The sequence below is a fragment of the Oryctolagus cuniculus genome, chromosome 3 (assembly GCF_964237555.1).
Source record: "Oryctolagus cuniculus chromosome 3, mOryCun1.1, whole genome shotgun sequence".
NCBI lineage: Eukaryota > Metazoa > Chordata > Mammalia > Lagomorpha > Leporidae > Oryctolagus > Oryctolagus cuniculus.
The window spans coordinates 151,963,901-151,982,015 of NC_091434.1; the positions used below are offsets into that span (position 1 = coordinate 151,963,901).

At 45.0% G+C, this 18,115-nt stretch overlaps 1 protein-coding gene across 3 annotated transcripts in view; it reads left to right on the top strand.

Moving 5' to 3' along the window:
* The first annotated feature begins 8,762 nt into the window (after positions 1-8,762).
* The window catches only part of CAV1 (caveolin 1), a 47,506-nt gene continuing 38,153 nt past the window's right edge, over positions 8,763-18,115 (top strand). The window contains 2 exon segments of one of the 3 annotated variants that reach the window (NM_001111072.1): positions 8,763-9,087; positions 10,443-10,607. In NM_001111072.1, coding sequence (NP_001104542.1) covers positions 9,058-9,087; positions 10,443-10,607 — 195 coding nt within the window. In that variant the 5' untranslated portion in view covers positions 8,763-9,057. 3 annotated transcript variants of the gene reach the window in all.

Below are 18,115 nucleotides of genomic sequence, written 5' to 3' on the forward strand. Positions count from 1 at the left end.
TTAATATGTCTATGAAGCATCTGTGATCTTGTTAAAATGCCAGCTTGGACTCAGTCAGTCTGGAATCAGTCCTGAGATTCCGTGTTTCTAAAAGGCTCCATGATGATGCAGAGGCACAAGTTCTGGACCGTCCTTTGAGTACTGAGGCCCACGTTAGTTTAATTTTTAGTAAGACACAGAAAGAGATTAATGATGAAGTCACTGTGCACAGACAAGAAAGTGACAATCACATTTTCTCTGGAATTAGAAGTAATAAATAAATAAATAAATAAATAAACTCATCATATGTGTATAAGAAAGTAACATTCTCTACAAAAAATAGACCTCTCAATGGTCAATCTGAATTTAATATATATTCCTATTTATACTCCTTAAAAAGTGAAATATTTCACAACCGTGCATCAGTGCTTCCAAGGGAGTGGCGTAGAGATACACTTCCCCAGGTAAAAGCAATTCCTGGGAAATCGTTTATTTACTAGGGGAAGGACCAAAGGAAAGAGAGTTTCCTTTGTTAAAGAATGGGGCTCTGACTGAAAGCCAGGCAGGTCACGAAACAAAGGGTTCCTCCCAAGTATTTACATTCGCTTGAGAACATATCTCCTGAGAATTTTGCAGTGGTATTCAGGAGCTGAGGTCATCTTTATCTTCATCATGTTAGTATAATCAAGCTGGAACTTCTATGCTAATTATTTGTTAAAAATAAGATATGTGGCTTTCTAATATGCTATTTAAAAGCTCTACTAGGATGCTATCAAACAGCATGTGTTTCAGATATAAATTATACTACATGGCAGCATATCATGTTACATATTGTTCTGTTGTCCTATGAGTTTTCCAAGTCACACTGTAGGTAATGTTTATGAGGTTTCTATATGAGGAGATTTTTTAAAAGTTCAAGGAATAATGAAATTAAAAGACAGACTTTTGGCATGAAAATTGAAATAGACACATTGCTTTTTAATAATGTGCATTTTAATAAATTATTTGAAGATCTCTAATACTCCTAAAGGGTGAACATAATTTGTTTAGATTGACTAGGAGGAAATGTAGTCATGGTTCCAAATGTACTAAATGTAAGGTAGTAACCTTTCATCACTTGACTCATATGTTTCTCAAAATTGCTATCCTCATGATTTTTTTTAAAATTTATTTGAAAGACAGAGTTACACACAGAGGTAGAGACAGAGACAGAGAGGTCTTCCATCTGCTGGTTTATTCCCCAGATGGCCGCAATGGCCGAAGCTGAGCTGATCTGAAGTCAGGAGCCTGGAGCTTCCTCCAGGTGTCCCACGTGGGTGCAGGGGCACAAGGACTTGGGCCATCTTCTGCTGATTTCCCAGATGTATTAGCAGGGACTTGGATCGGAAGTGGAGAAGCTAGGACTAGAACCAGCACCCATATGGGATGCCGGCACTGCAGGCCAGGGCTTTAACCCACTGTGCCACAGCGCCGGCTCCTATCTATGATTTTTAATCAATATTTTCAGTCTGGGTTTAGGCAGTACTATAATTTTAACTTTTTTAAAAATTTGACAGGTAGAGTTATAGACAGTGAGAGAGAGACAGAGAGAGAGGTCTTCCTTCCCTTGGTTCACCCCCCAAATGGCCGCTATGGCCAGAACTGCACCTATCTGAAGCCAGGAGCCAGGTGCTTCCTCTTGGTCTCCCATGTGGGTGCAGGGGCCCAAGCACTTGGGCTATCCTCCACTGCCTTCCCGGGCCACAGTAGAGAGCTAGACTGGAAGAGGAGCAGCCCGGGACTAGAACCCGGCACCCATATAGGATGCCAGCACCGCAGGTGAAGGATTAACCAAGTAAGCCACAGTGCCAGCCCCTATAATTTTAACTTTTATTATTGATAGAAATCCACCCAGATGACAGAATGGACCAAGTTTTTATTTCTCTCTCATTTCATGCTTTCTGAATACACCATTCATTGAAATACCAGCATTTTGTTCCAGGTTTGTATTAAAATTACCTATCTTTAAAGAATAGTGGGATCATTATTTTGTAAAGCTGTTTTAATCTAGCTACTAAAATGGTCAAGGTAAGCAGATCACTCACTTTCACAGCAGCTGGTTTGAGATCTTCTACGTCATCATGATGAGATGATGAGCTGGACTAGGAATTTTGCGTGGACTTTATGCACAAATAAAGAGCTCAGTGCAGTTTGGTTTGTTTATCATTACGTGTTGTTTTGATATTTGGATTCACACATTCATGGATAAATCAGATTGCCTTTATGACTGCTTTTCATGGAATTTGTGAAAGGAAATCTTACCTCAAAGAATGAAATTTTGCAAATAATAGAAAATGCAAAGCTGTTAATTTTGATACCTACTTGTAGAGATTGATTTTTGCTACATTTTCAGGTAGTTAGAAGTTTTACCAGATATAGCCGTAAACTCAGAACATTAACAAGGATGACACTTTGCCCAACTACCAACGCGAAATTCAGGAAATTTGTTTCTGTAAGTTTGTTTCTGAAATTGGGTTTCAGGCAGTGTTGATACAGATCTCCATTTAAAAAGTGAAGTAGGGGCAGGTATCCCCACCTGGAATGCCCACATTCCATATCAGAGTGTCTGGGATTAATTCCTGACTCTGCTTCCCATTCTATCTCTCTGCTACTGCCCAAGCCTTTCGGTCCCTGCAACCCATGTGGGAGTCCTGAATTGAGTTCCTGGCTCCTGGCTTTGGTCTGTCCCAGCTCTGACTACTGTGGGTATTTGAAGAATGAATCAGTGGATGGAAGATCTCTGACTATCCCTTTGCCTTTCAAATAAATAAGCCATATATATATGTATTTAAATGTGATGTGGTAGGAGAAGACTTCAGCACCTGGAGCAGCAAGGCTGAATCTTGTCCCAGGGCATTTACGTGTGCTCTGCCAGCTCTACTTTTAAGAAGCAGGAAGGGAGAACAAGTCTTTTTTTTTTTTTTTTTTTTTTTTTTTTTTGACAGGCAGAGTGGACAGTGAGAAAGAGAGACAGAGAGAAAGGTCTTCCTTTGCCGTTGGTTCACCCTCCAATGGCCGCCACGGCTGGCATGCTGCAGCCGGAGCACCGCGCTGATCCGATGGCAGGAGCCAGGTGCTTCTCCTGGTCTCCCATGGGGTGCAGGGCCCAAGCACTTGGGCCATCCTCCACTGCACTCCCTGGCCACAGCAGAGAGCTGGCCTGGAAGAGGGGCAACCGGAACAGAATCCAGCACCCCAACTGGGACTAGAACCCGGTGTGCCGGTGCCGCAAGGTGGAGGATTAGCCTAGTGAGCCGCGGCGCTGGCAGGAGAACAAATCTTTTAAAAACAGATTTTTATCAAAAATTCCAGAAATACAAAAGTTATAACTTTACCAATTTTGATTTGGGAACAATTATGAATTCCATTTTCTATGCAGGATTTTTCTATTCAAAGTCTTCTCAAGAATTAACATTATCTCAATCATATTAAAAAATCAAATGATAGAGTATGGAAAAACAAAATATTTCAGAAGAAAATTATAAACTGACAGTGACAAACTGACATAGTTAAAGGTCAAACATAGCATTCTATCAATAGTTTGAGTTAACTATAATAAAAGCACAACGCAAGGGTGGCAAGGAATTATAAATATTGGCAGAAGTTCTAAAAGTATATATGCTGAATTTGACTTTGAGGGTTTGCAGTCATTCAGAAATATCAGAGCTTGGAGAAGCTGCGGGTGAAATCCTGGCGGCTTTGGCTGCAGGGGAAGAGAGGAAAGCTACAGGAGGATGATCCTTTGGGAAGGTCTGCAGAGGTTCTTTGCTGGTTGTCCTTGGAGCTCTCCCTTCCCCTCCCCACCCCACCCCACTCCTGCACATAAGGGAAGAATTGTTCTAGCAGAAAAGCAGAGGTAGGGCTTCTCTCTATTCCAAACACACTGGTCCTGAGGGATTTAGGGCATGAAAATATTTTTGGGTGATTTAAGCGGGACTTCCTGCTTAAGGGAGAAGAAAACTGGGGAAAGCAGCAAGTAGCCTGTGAAAGGTGCAGTGTCCCTAACAGCAGGCCCAGGTAAGTTAGGAGGAGCCTTTGGGCCTCCTGCTTTTGGGTGGGGCCCCTGAAGGGACAAACACCTTGGAGCTCCTCTGTACCATGGCAGCACATGGGGACTTACTCTGCTTTCTTTTCTTTTTTTTTTTTTTCATATTTTTTATTAGACAGGCAGAGTTGGACAGTGAGAGAGAGAGAGAGAGAGACAGAGAGAAAGGTCTTCCTTCCGTTGGTTCACCCTCAATGGCCGCTACGGCCGGCGCACTGCAGCCAGCGTGCTGCGCCGATCCAAAGCCAGGAGCCAGGTACTTCCTCCTGGTCTCCCATGTGGGTACAGGGCCCAAGGACCTGGGCCATCCTCCACTGCCTTTCCTGGGCCACAGCAGAGAGCTGGACTGGAAGAGGAGCAACCGGGACAGAACCCAGTGCCCATACGGGATGCCGGTGCTGCAGGCTGAGGATTAACCAAGTGAGCCACAGCGCCGGCCCCTACTCTGCTTTCCACACTGCACTCACCGTGGGAGTCTCTGTGATGCCTCATCAGGCCTGACCACCTGAATTTATCAGATCCATACAGAGCCCCAAGAAAGGGACAGAGACAGCAAGAAAGAGTCTCTGGCCCTAAGGAGCATGTTGAAGATGCCTGAAGGACAGTGTGAGTCTCCTACCTAGACCCAGGAACAGATGGGGTGATGGTATCCATCAGCAGGTGCCATGACGCAGGGTAGAGGAAGAAATTCCTCTCCCAGACCCACCTTGAGATTCCTTGGCAACTCACAAGGCCTTAGAATTTGATGCAATCCCAACAAATGGAAGAAACCAGGAGTTGACTGACGTAAAGATTGTTCCCCCATGAAGGAACAGAGGTTTGTGAAAGAAATTAAGGTAATTATAGAAAAATAGAAAGTTATCATTCACAATGAACTCTGAGAGTATCCATGTTTTCCCCTAAAAACTCTGAAGCAAACAAGGCAAAATGGTAATACTTGACCCAGTTGAATGGCAAGTGTTCACCATGCTTCATCTTGGATGGCTGCATGATTTTGCAACTAGGGTGCTTTGGAATAAAAACATATTTATTATAATCCTGAATTTGTATACTAAACTGTGTCCCCTTTACCCTACCATCTGTTATGACTTAGACGTATGCTTAGTGCTTTGAATGCATCACCTCATTGCATGTTCACAACACTCCTAATGAGTAGATAACCAATCATGTTTTCCATTTTAAAAACCAGAAATGCGAAGCTAATCTAAAGAAACAGTATGAAAAGAATACTTTCTTGGCTATCTTGCTCAGGTAGATTTTTTTCAAAAAATATAGAATTAGTTGTTTGCTTGGTTTTCCTGTTTTTTAAAGAAAATAAGTAGGGGAAAAATCCTTTAGGGTATCCAACATGGAAAGGCTAATCCAAGAAAGATTCCAACTGGGCAGTCAAGCCAGAGCAGACACAGGGAGGGATCTGGTGATGCAGCAAGGTTTCATCCTGAAAGCCATTGCTTCTCAGACATGAAATGGGCAGGTATGGGAAGAAGGCCTCGGTGGGATTCTGCAGATGTGGGTTTAGAAGGGAAGGTATATGGGGTGCAGATGGTGATTAACAGAGTACACACAGAGCTATATACACAGACCATGCCAACCTGGACATGTTGATATGCTTGTGTGCAGAGGCCCTTCACTGAAATATACCCTTACTCCCCCTGGGCCTTCTTCTGGTGGACCCAAACCTCCCTCTGAGGCAGCAGCAACCCAGCAGTACTCTGGGGCCCAGCTGTGACTAAAGTCTGTGGTGATGGGGAGGCCTTGCCATGCTGTTTATAAAGTAAATAAGTATGTCACAGATAGCAATTACCCCTATTAGAACCCAAGCTGCAACCCCCCTTTTCTGAACTCATTTCCAAAGGTACATTTGGGAAATCTGGGAAGATGACTGCTTCATAAAACCATCCATTTCCTTGTAAGTTGTCAGAACTGGGATTCTGAGTCTTATAGTGGGGAATTAGACAAAGCCAGCTGAGGACATGAAAGGGACCCAGATGGAGGGGATGGGAAGAGGAAGCTGTGCCGGGAGAAAAGCGGTACAGACATGGAGATCAAAGAACCAACTGAACTAGGGCTTCAGGAGTAGCATCTATTGGGTTGGGAAAGTCTCACCTGCAGGTTAAGTCAATAGGTCTGGCCTTGTTAAGGCAACCACAGGTGGGACTCGAAATCCAACAAATCTATAACAGGCTATTTTTTAAGTTGATGATTTTGCATGACCCACAAATGATGTTATAAATATCCAAAAGGTCCTTGGCAGAGAAAACGTTCCCCACCTCTATGACTAGTTAAGAACTCCATGTCCCAGAAGTTGTTAAACAGGTGCTACTGTTATTTACCAAATTTAAAACATTTCCTTACCCAACAAAACTCCTTAAAAACAAGTATTTTTAGTGTCTTTAAATACCATATTTTTCTAAGATGGTTGGGTTTAGATGATCTGTGTCCCTATTAGTTCCACATTTCCAGGAACACAGCTCTTAATCCTTGAGCTGACCTTCAATGCTGTTTCTAAACAAAACAAAACAAAAAAACTAGATGGTAGTAGTAGATGCCATCTACTCTTTTTCTTTTCTTCCTTCCTTCCTTCCTTCCTTCTTTCCTTCCTTTCTTCCTTCCTTTTCTTTCTTCCTTCCTTTTCTTTCTTTCCCTTTCTTCCTTCCTTCCTTCCTTCCTTCCTTCCTTCCTCCTTCTTCTTCTTCTTTTCTTTCTTTCTTTCTTTCTTTCTTTCTTTCTTTCTTTCTTTCTTTCTTTCTTTCTTTCTTTCTTTCTTTCTTTCTTTCTTTCTTTCAGTAAATGATTTGGGGAAAGTTATTAACTTGTCTCCAAGTCTAAAGTCATCCGTATAGGTATCAAAGAGAAATAAATTTATATCATACTGTCATTTCAGATCTCTTTCCTATTCTAAGAGAATTCTTCGTCTTTTCGTATTTTTCATACAGAGTTGGGGCTGTTTCTCCATGTCAGCTACAAGGAACAGGAGGAGATCTGTTTCTTTGGTGCCAGCTTCTTGCCGAGGCAGGTTCCTGAAAGAGTCTGTGGTTTTTCCTCTCATTAGGTGTTCCTTTCCCACTGACAACGCTTCACTGCTCCTTATTGGTTCCGTGTGCTGCTCTGGTCCCACCAGCTCATGGGCTTCCCCAGCCAGGTGCTTCCCCCCTGCCTGGTGTGAGTTAAGCATTCACCCAAAGGCCTCCCTAGAAGTCCTCTCTTTGCTGGAAGGCAGGACTTGCTCACTCCAGGCTCCTGTTGACTTTCACAGTCAAGATTACTCATCCCAGCTGAGGACTGAAGAACAATAGATGGGAAACGGGTTTCCACATTTTTCCATACAACAGGACTCCAACACGTCTCCAGCACTGATGGAGGAAATCATACTCTTACGTGAGTACAATACATTGAGCCTGATACCATCCTTTCTAGCACATTTGTTAACACAATGTGTTCAAAGAATTTAGATATCCAATTTGGTAGAAATAATGGAAGAAAACCCCACTTTTTGGAAGATCTGAATCTCTTAAGGATGGAGGTAGCACAATTTCAGGCATACCAGCATCCATTACTGTGTGACATTTCCAGGCCTGTCCTAGCTGAAACAGATATCTTTGTTTTTCAAAAGGTGTTGCTTTTTGGCTATCAACAGTAGCCTGCCCTTCCCAGCTTCTATTTGAATCTCCTCTCCAAGCACAAGATCACCTCTTTCAGAGCTCCATCCTCCAGTGCCCTCTCCTCTTCTCCCCCTACCCGATTCCCCTTTCTAAACAGCCAGTTTTTAAATTTAGTCTGTGCCCCTTCAGGTGTACCCCCAGCCTTGCAGTTAGTTTCAAATAATTTGACTTCAGACTCCATTCGGGTCTTTTCCATTTTTGGATTGTGAATTTCCTGACCTATCATAGCCACGTATGTAATAAAATGATTTACTGTAGTAACATGATTACTGTTCAATCCACCTTGTGCTGCTTTATGATTCGATAAAGAAAGAAGCTCCAAATTCAGGAACCAAAAAAATACTTTGATTGCAAACACATTTTTTAAGTCTGTTCCATTAGTCAAAATTAATTTTCCCCTCATAGCCAAGCACATTTAAAAAATATACTCTCCAGTCATAAACCTAAAGCTCAACTCAATTTTTTTCAGTAATTGTAAATATTTAATGTACGATATAAATAAGGTATGACCTGTTTGCGTGAATTTCTTTTGTTCCGGAAAAGATCGGTAGTACGATTATGTAAAAGTTAAACATCTCAGTTTCTCATTTCAAACCGTCCGGGAGACTTTTCAGGAGCGAGTGGGAAACGTGCACTTCTGCGCGCCTGCTTCTCCGAGTTTCCATCCACACTGACAAGATGTCACCAAAAGTATGCCACACACAGGCAGGCACCGCGCAGTCTCTCCTTGCGTCTGAATGTGAAAAGTCCCTAAACCGGAGCCGGTTTTCATCCGTTCTTCCGCGACTCCGGGCTTCCGAGGCCGTGGTCGAACGTGAGCAGTGGGGGCAAACTGGACTTGCGACCGCGCAGACATCTTTCTGACGCCTGGGTTGCCCATACCGGGCATCTGTCCCTGCCTGCTCCTGGGCTCGCTCCACCCCTGCCGGGTGATGCACAGCAAAAACACGCGCTCTTCCCAGGACGCCTCTGGCGGGTGCATCGGGCTGGGCAAACGTGGCCCTAGGTGGCAGGTCTCTGCCCAAGCAGCGGAGCCCGGGGGCAAGGCTGGCGCGCTCGCCCTCGGTTCCCCCTGGCACTCCCCGCCCGCCGCTGCCTGAACCTCGGGGATGTGCCTGGACCCGGCGCCGCGCACGTCCCGGCCAACTGCGCGCCCAACAAGCCCCTGGCGCGCGGCCAGGAGGCTCCCTCCCAGCCACCGCCCGCCCCCCCGCCAGCGCCTTTTTTTTTTTTTTTCCTCCCCCGGTACAATACAAGATCTTCCTTCCTCAGTTCTCTTAAATCACAGCCCGGGGAAACCTCCTCAGAGGCTCCGTGCAGCCACGCGCCAGCATGTCTGGGGGCAAATACGTAGACTCCGAGGTAGGCTATGGTGGGGACGCGCCGCCCGGGGCGCGCGGGGAGTGCCTGCCCCTACCCGCTCCCACTCCACAAATATTCCGGCTGCTTTCCTCCTTGTCCCGGCCCCGTCTCCACTTGGGAGCACTCCTGTCGCGTTGGCACCTTGGAGGAATGGGCCTGGGCGGGGAGGTGAAGAGAAGCCAGGAATGTTTTCTAGGTTCCTGCTGGGGAGGAGGCCAGAGGAGCCCGGGAGATAGAGGGTGGGATGGGGGGGGGGGGGACAAGGGTCGCAATCCTCAAGTTTGGTTTGCCCCTTAGGGGCACGTATTCTACATGCGTGCGCCCTTGTTGCGAGACCCTCCACGGAGCTGAAGCGCTGGAGGCTGGGGTGGGGGCGGGCGTCCTTTATCCGCAGTCCTGGGGACAGTCCCCGCGAGTCCCCGCCAGGAGCCTGGCGCAGCTGCCCCGCGGCGGCGCGCGTGTGTTTGCTCTCTCCAAAGTTCTTGGGCCGTCTCAAGGACCCTTGCCGCCTCTCGGCGCCTGTCGGGGGTGCTCCGCGAGGGGTGGGCCTCCTCCTAACCCCAACCACCACCCGCGCTGGGTGCGGACACCCGGTTTTCCCAAACGCAGCGGTTGCTCCGCCACCCGCCGGCAGCCTGGGAACGACCTGAGGGTGGTGGGTCCGGGCGGTGGTGCAGGTGACAACTACTTCCAGGGGGATCTGGCACTTGGTGCGGACCAGAGGTGGGGGGGGGGGGCGTGGGAGCTTGTGACAACCACCTCCCCACGCAGGTCGGGGGGATCCGAGGAGGGACAAGCGAACGCCAAGGAAAGGGGTGCAGGGGACGCGGGCAGGTGCGAGAGGGACGCGGAGCAGCAGCAAAAAAACGGGGACGTTCCGTGGCTCTGGAGGTTCCCGCCGTATCTTCAGGATTAAGCAGGAAGGGGTTATGGGGCCGGGAGGTGACAGGGGTCCGGGGCGGAGAAACGGAGCAGGTGCAGGCCTCTGGGTATAGGGGCCGGAGCGCAGCCTTAGATCGGCCCCCTCCCCGCAGTGGTCCCCGCGGGGCGACGCGGGCCAGGCGTGCGCGGGGCGGGGGCCCGGGCTGGCCGCGCCGCGGGGTTTGCCCTGACCCCTGGCGGCGGGCGGGGGAGGCCGGCGCTCCCTGCCTGGTACCGAGGGGTGTGGTGTCGTCTCCGCGATCCTCTTAAAAAGCTGGCGGCGCGCAGGAGTTTTCTGTGCGCTGAGCGGCCGCTGTCGACGAGGTCAGTTGGATTTCGAACTCCAAGTGCCCCTGGTCGCTAGGCTGCCTTCTTCTGACCGCTTGCTTTCCTTTTTGAATTATTCTTCCCACTGCGGTTGTCACCCTCCCCAGGGACATCTCTACACTGTTCCCATCCGGGAACAGGGCAACATCTACAAGCCCAACAACAAGGCCATGGCCGACGAGGTGAACGAGAAGCAAGTGTACGACGCGCACACCAAGGAAATCGACCTGGTCAACCGCGACCCCAAGCATCTCAACGACGACGTGGTCAAGGTAGGCTGAGGCGCCGGGTGAGCCAGGGCCGTCGCGGGAGGGGGCGCCGTCGCCGTCGCAGCCACACAGCACCCCTCGGGCCAGGCGCTGGGCACCCTCCAGGGACTGCGACGCCACGCACGGTGTCCCGGGGGCTCCATGTGCCTGGGCTCCTGCTGTGGCCAGAAATGTCACCTCGCCCTTCTCCCCTGCTGCTGGTGGGTTCAGCTGCACTTTAGCTAACGCGAGTTCTGTAGGAGTTTGTACTTTGCAGCCTGGCAAATGAACCTCCTCAGCAAGAGACCAGCCGGCACTCCTTGGGAGGCTTGTGTTCCACTCTCAGGCTGAAGGTCCAGTGACAGGTCCCGTTATACAGGGAATTAAGGCAGTCAGATAATTGAGGTGGGTCTTGTGCCAGGGTGAGTCAGAACACAGAACCGTTATGTTTCCCTGGCTAAAATCATCAGAAGTGGTTTTCCTTAAAATAATTAAATCAGTGCAAATGCTGAGGACGCAGGATACAACCAGGAAACTGAGCAGATTTACAAAGCCAAAAATAATGTGTCCCCTCTTGATTTCCCTTCTACACTCCTCTGGTTGGTGTAGCAAGCTGCTTCTGTAATGTCTCCCTACGCCAGGTTGGATATCCTTGTTCTACTTTCAGGATGTGCTTGGTGAGATTAAAAGCAGATGGACCAACTGGATCATTGCATACATTTAAGTCTGACTCTGTCAGTTTTTTTTTTAATTATTATTATGTTATTCAACTTTGACCCTTTTGGTAAATTTAGTTGGAGGAATTTATTATCTGAAGCCATCTGGGTTGGGAAATCATGGGCTTGAGCCATCCTTGGCAGGGGGTTCTCCTTGAGGATTGGGGAAGGCCAAGGAGACTCCCAGCTCCCAGAATGAGTGTGTGAAGACCCAGTTCTGCAAGACCCCAGGCAGGTGAGCAGTTCCCACCCACCTGGCTTCCTGACTGTGGACAGGAGGAGCTATGATGCAAGGACTGTTAACGTTCCTGAATAATACATTTCAAAAGGGGGGTCGGTTTCATCTGTCCCTGCAAGGAAAATCTGTCAGAATGGACTCTCCTGGCTTGCTGGTGGAGAGAAAAGGAAAATTGGAGCATTGGTGGTTTTTTTCAATCAGCCAGATTATGGAATAGTTAAAAGCAACAACAGCACCCAAAGTAGTTTATAAGCTGGAACTTAGAATTGCTAAAAAATATTGACTGCAAACATTACCTTCAAGGGAGAAGGACATTTTTGCCTTTTTTTTTCTCCCTTCCCATGTTGCTTTGCACAAGAAGGAAAGTTGCCAGGAAAAGAGGCAGATTTCAGAAGGGGCTGGCTTGGGCAGAGCCTTCCTGGTGTTCCAGTGCCCTGTGAGTGGGATTCCCTGGAGGAGCAAGTGAACCTCCTGCTGTGAGTCAGAGAAGCCAGCAGTGTGGATGTGGGTCTACACACACAGCATGACTCAGTTGGGAAAGAAAGGCCCCACTGGGAAAAGATGGAAAAAAGGCATAGCCAGCTTGCAGGAAATGGAAGTTTACAAAATAGTGTGTCAAAGAGCAAGTATGGGGATCCTCAAATTAAAGAAATTAAAACAAAAAAGCTACAGCAAGCTCCTGCTGGCCTAGACACCCAACACTGCCCACTTGCTTGTGGAATTGTGAGCCAAACAAGACAGTCAAACAGAAAAATCCACCTCAAGGAGAACTTGGCAGGTCCACTTGCTCAGAGCCCTGCCTACAGAAGACATGAGAAAATGTCCAAGGTTATGAATGCAAATTCTGCCCACAGAACCCCTGCACACCTGCGCACTAGTAGGGTCAGTGAAAGGATGCCTTCCTACACACTTTTGGAGACTCCTATTTTATACATTTTTATCTTGGCATCCAAGCACAAGCATAATGACAGAAATAGGAGTGATCCTCTTCGTGACAGTAAATAATAAATTTCTTTAAATTTTACTTTTGACAACATGGACCCCTTAAAGCAATGCTGACGCCCAAAGATGTACTGTCAGTGCAGGTTCGTTTAGAACTCCACAGGGTGTGAGACAAACAGTGGCCCTGGGAATCTCCTATCAAAAGGATTCAATAGAGTAAGGAAAGACCTTTTCTGAAAGTAAGCAGCCCTGTAAAAGGTGCTCAGGCTGCTACGGGGGCCCCTGGGCACTTGTGGCTGTTTCAATTTAAAGTTCAAGTAATTCACATGAAGTGAAATTGAAAATCAGTTCCTCAGTGACAGTGGGCACATGTCCAGTGTTTCACATGTGCAACAGGTGGAACAGGTAAAGAACATTTCTCTATCTCTGCAGAACTTTCCCATCATCATAGAGGTGTCTGTTGGACAGTGCTGGACCAGAGTATTCCCTGCATTAAAATGTCCCCATACCAAGTTCAGAATAAATGTCGAATAAGATAGTGCATCCACACCAAATCCTTCCAGTCCATAAAACAGCTTAGTAGGAAGGGAAAGGACACTCAGAAGCTGTGTGTGTGAACTGACATATCAGGAAGGTGGAGTGTTAACACCTGTCCCACGAGTGAAAAGGAGATACATGAAAGTGTACAAATTACTTCCAATAAGATTCATTTCTTATCTTAAGGAAAGTTTGCTGTTCCATATTTTGTGGTATCTACATAGATAGCCCATGGATTACAGATGCTTTCTCAAATTCCCTTTAATTAAAGTAGTTGCAACCTCAGACCCTCCACTTTCTGTCTGAGATTTCCATGTCTTCTTAAAATCACATTTTCACCCAAGTTTATTGTGTATTTATTTGGGTATCCTAGATTAAGACAATGGCTTCAATGTGTGATTCTAATATCACATCAGCCATCACTCAGCTTATTCATTTAACTGCTACAGTTTGATAGACTAGATGCTTTGCTCTGTAATTCCTAATTTAGAAAACACACAAATACACGCACACATACACAACTACAACAGTAAATCTCTGCCAAATAGTAAATAATGGGCCTTTTAAAATTTTTAAAAATAAAATAAAAATAAATAAAAACCTAAAAATATGAAACTAAATTTTGTGTGTGTTTTGCCTAGACTTCCAGGAAACACATAGTTGGATTTCAAGCTTTTTTAACCCATATGACTTGCTCTCTCCCACACAGAGTTGAGTGTTTTCATTTCCTTTGGTATACTGTTTTACATGGTCTCTACTGTAAGCCCTCACAGCATCATTTTGGAAGCAGACCAAATATATTACAATAAGTAAAAGTTAAATAATATTGAATATTGCATAGCAGAAAGCTTTTAATGAATGGTGTTGCTGTTAAGGAAACTATTTTGGACAGGGCAATGAGATGCAGAGAAAGAGGAGAGAGCATGAAGGGGGGATCAACCTGAGGGGTCATAGAGGACAGGTGGATGCAAATTACTGAGAGCAGCACAGGAGGAAGTTCTAAATGCACAAGGCAGGAAGCTGGAAATGCCCCCCACAAGAAACTTGGTAGCCCATTTGGGTTGGACTTGGGGAGGTCAAGTGGCAAGAGCTGTAGGAGATCCAAGATGAAAAGATTGATCATATCCAAAAGGCGGAGTCCTGAACATAGTACGCTTGATAAGTTTGACTCTGTCACATCAGCAGTGGGAAACCGTGAAAGTCTTCAAGCATGGGCCAAGTGTGATGGAGCTAGACTCTTTGGGAGGTGCCTCTGTACAGCATGTGACAAGAGGTAGCCCAGACTGCATGAGCAGAACAGAGTTACATGTAATTTGTCATGGATGAAATGAAGGCAGTGTCTAGTGGCATTGGGGGTAGAACCTTAGAGACACAAGGTGCTAGAACTGCAGACTTGGAAGGGAACATAATGATTATCAGGCTGGCTTCCAATTTGTGTTTTTTAAATAAGAGACATTAAAATGGGCTAACAAAGTTTAAAATATTATCCATGTTTTCATAGTTGCTCTCCCCAGAACAGATATTTTGATTTCTAGATTATCACCGAGACGAATCAGGACATCTGGGAGGTCTTTGTTGGAAAATAAAAATACGCTTTTGAAACTTGTTTTTCTGAAACTTGAATGCATTGATTCTTAAATATGAACAAACACAAAATTGTCTGTAGCAGTCAAGAAAAGTCCTGCACGTGGTGCTCTGAACAGTTTTGGTTTCCTAACGGCCTTGGTCCTCTGTGATCCCTTTCGACTAGAAAGCATGCTAGAATAATTGGTGATTATTATCAGTGGCATAGTCATTCATCAAATTCTGTTTATTTAATATACATATAATCAAAGCACGATATATAAAAGATCAGACTGTCTCTAAGCACTGTGTTAATATTGTGTTCTGTTGGAATTGGTGTTAGTTTTGCTTGTTTGTTTGTTCAGTAGATAGCTTTCCAAGACAGAGATTGATACTCTGCCATAAATGAAATCATGCATGGAATTCAAAAGCCACCGTTTATAAAACAGCATCATGGTCATCTTTGGTGAGAAATTGTTTTCACATTACTGAGTAAAGACCAATAGCAGAATGTGGGTGAGGGTTGGTATTATTAATTACTAAGCATCTGAAATATTTTTAAGTTCAGCCAATAATGATATATATTTTAAATGCTTATTAAAAGAAATATTTTTCTCTCTCCATCTCTGAGCTGTGTCAGAAAACACTGAAGAATTAGCTAAACTTTGGTTAACACTGAATAAAATTTCATATTATTTATTAGCACTTCAGACAAGACAAACAATATCCTTGAACAGGCTCCTGATGGGGGATGTTCTTTCCGCTAATATCAGCGTTGGCTACACTTTGAAGGGATGTAAAGTACAAACAGCTGCAATAGTGAGCAGCATCTGCAGAGTCCAGTCGTTTCAAAAATCACCTGCTTATACATCCTGCCCACTCCAGTCTAACAGACACTTTCGTATTCCAAATGAAGCTGCTTTTTAGCTTGCCCTACTTTTAAACTTAAGTTCTCTATGATGGAGTGCCCAGAGAGAGCTGGACCTTAAAACACGGGGCTGGATGCCCTGACCTGTGGGGTATGATCTTCCTGGCTGTGTTTGCAGTGGGGAAGGGACAGGGCTGCTGCCTTCATACAGAGATGGTTTTTGCCAAGACATACAAGCTAGAGTTTTCCCCCAGCCCTCTCTCTCTACAGAGAGAGAATTATATGCATACACATACACACACATATCATCTTTACTATACTCTATGGCTCTAAAGGATTTACAAACTAAATTTCTAGAAAAGAACCATAAGGGCTGACATTGTCATGTAGTGGATTAAGCTGCTGCCTGCATCCCATATCAGCTACTCCATTTTCAATCCAGCTCCCTGCTAATGTAAATGAAAACCGATGAGTGATGGCTCAAATACTTGAGTTTCTGCCACCTATATGGAAGACCCAGATGGAGTTCCTGGCTCCTGGTTTCAGCCTGGCCAAATCCATTCCAACTGTTGCGGTCATTTGGGGAGTGAACCATCAGATATCTCTCTCTCTCTCTCTCTCTCTCTCTCTCATAAAATAAATCAATAAAAAAGAAGCTTTCAGCACCTAAAAGTATGCCTAACATATAGGTGCTTAGACACACCAATATAATGGAAACAGTATTGTGCCAAGATAAGGAAAGATAGTTTTGCAACATTTATAACATTCTTCTTTGAAACTTGAAAGTAATGATTTTTATATATGCACAGATACACAATTGTTTTTATTTTTAAGATTTCTTTATTTGAAAGGCAGTATTACAGAGAGAGAAGGAAAGAGGGGACAAAGCGGGGGAAGGGAGAGAGAGAGAAAGTCTTGTCTTCCAATCCATGGTTCACTCCTCAGTGGTCAGAGCTGGGCTAGACTAAAACCAGGAGCCAGGACTTTCTTCCAGTCTCCCACGTATGTGCAGGGGCCCAAGCACTTAGGCTATCCTCTGCTGCTTTCCCAGGCACATTATCAGGGGGCTGGATGGAAAGTGGAGCAGCTGGGATCCATATGGGATGCTGGCATTGCAGGCAGTGGTTTAATCAACTAAAAAGCATTTAAGTCCCATTGGAATGAAGAGGGGAGAAATCAAAAGATTTCTCTTCCTTAGAATTAGGCTTATAAATAGAGAGAATTAGGCTTATCAACAGGATGCAAAATAGTTTTGCTAATAAAAGTTAATCAACACCATTCCTAAACATAGATTAGGAAAGCTATTTGGTGTTTCTATACCATAATCTAAGTATGAAGAAACAAACCAGAGTCATTCTCATAAAATAGTGTTTACCCTTCTCAAAAATTTATCTTTTAATATATAATTTCTGCAATCTATCATATACTAGGGGCAACAATATAGAACAAAATAAATATGAATGCTGTCCACATAGAATTTAAACCTTTTTTTAAAGATTCATTTATTAATTTGAAAGGCAGAGTTACAGAAAGGCAGAGGCAGAGTCTTCCATCTGCTGGTTCACTCCCAAGATGGTCACAATGGTCAGAGCTGTGTAGATCTGAAGCCAGGAGACAGGAGCTTCTTCCAGGTCTTCCACATGGGTGCAGAGGCCCAAGGAATTGGGACATCTTTTATTACCTTCGAAGGCTACAGCAGAGCACTGGATCGGAAGTGGAGCAATCGGGACACAAACGGGTTCCCATATGGGATGCTGGTACTGCAGGTGGTGGCTTTAGCCACTATGCCACAGCACCGGCCATCCACACAGAATTTAAAAACATCTCCTGGCCTTTCTTCATGCAGTTTGCTTCTCAAAAATTTTTTTTTCTGGAATTCCTTTACCAAATGCAACTGTATGTTTAAATTTTACATCATTATCTCTGTGTTGCGAAAAGCAGCTCATATTCATTAAACTAACTAAAATAAGCCAGAGCCAGAAAGACAGATATCACTGGTGTTCTCTTATTTGTGGAAATTAATATAGATTATAAAAATTGTGTGCATGTCATATTATTTGGTATTTAATTATAAATATTGCTTTATTGAATTACATCTCATACATGACAATATACTCTTCTTTCCCCACTTTATGTTCATTGTCATGAATCCCACATTTTGTAATATTTATATCCATATTGTCAAGAAAAATTAGTATGTCTGTGTATGCATATAATGTCTACATATGAAGTGGAGATGGCAAAATGTTAAAAATTGTTAATTTTTTTAAAGATTTATTTATTTATTTGAAAGTCAGAGGTACAGAGAGAGAGGAGAGGCAGAGAGAGAGAGAGAGAGAGGTCTTCCATCTGATGGTTCACTTCCCAGATGGCCACAACAGCCGGAGCTGGGCTTATCTGAAGCCAGGACCCAGGAACTTCTTCCGGGTCTCCCACATGGGTGCAGAGGCCCAAGGACTTGGGCCATCTTCTGCTTTCCCAGGCCATAGCAGAGAGCTAGATCGGAAATGGAGCAGGCAGGTCTCAAACCAGTGCCCATATGAGATGCCAATGCTTCAGGCCAGGGCATTAACCTGCTTTGCCACAGTGTCAGCCCCTAAAAATTATTAAATCTTAAAAATTTTAAACTTTTGGGGCTGGTGCTGTGGCATAGCAGATAAAGCCACCA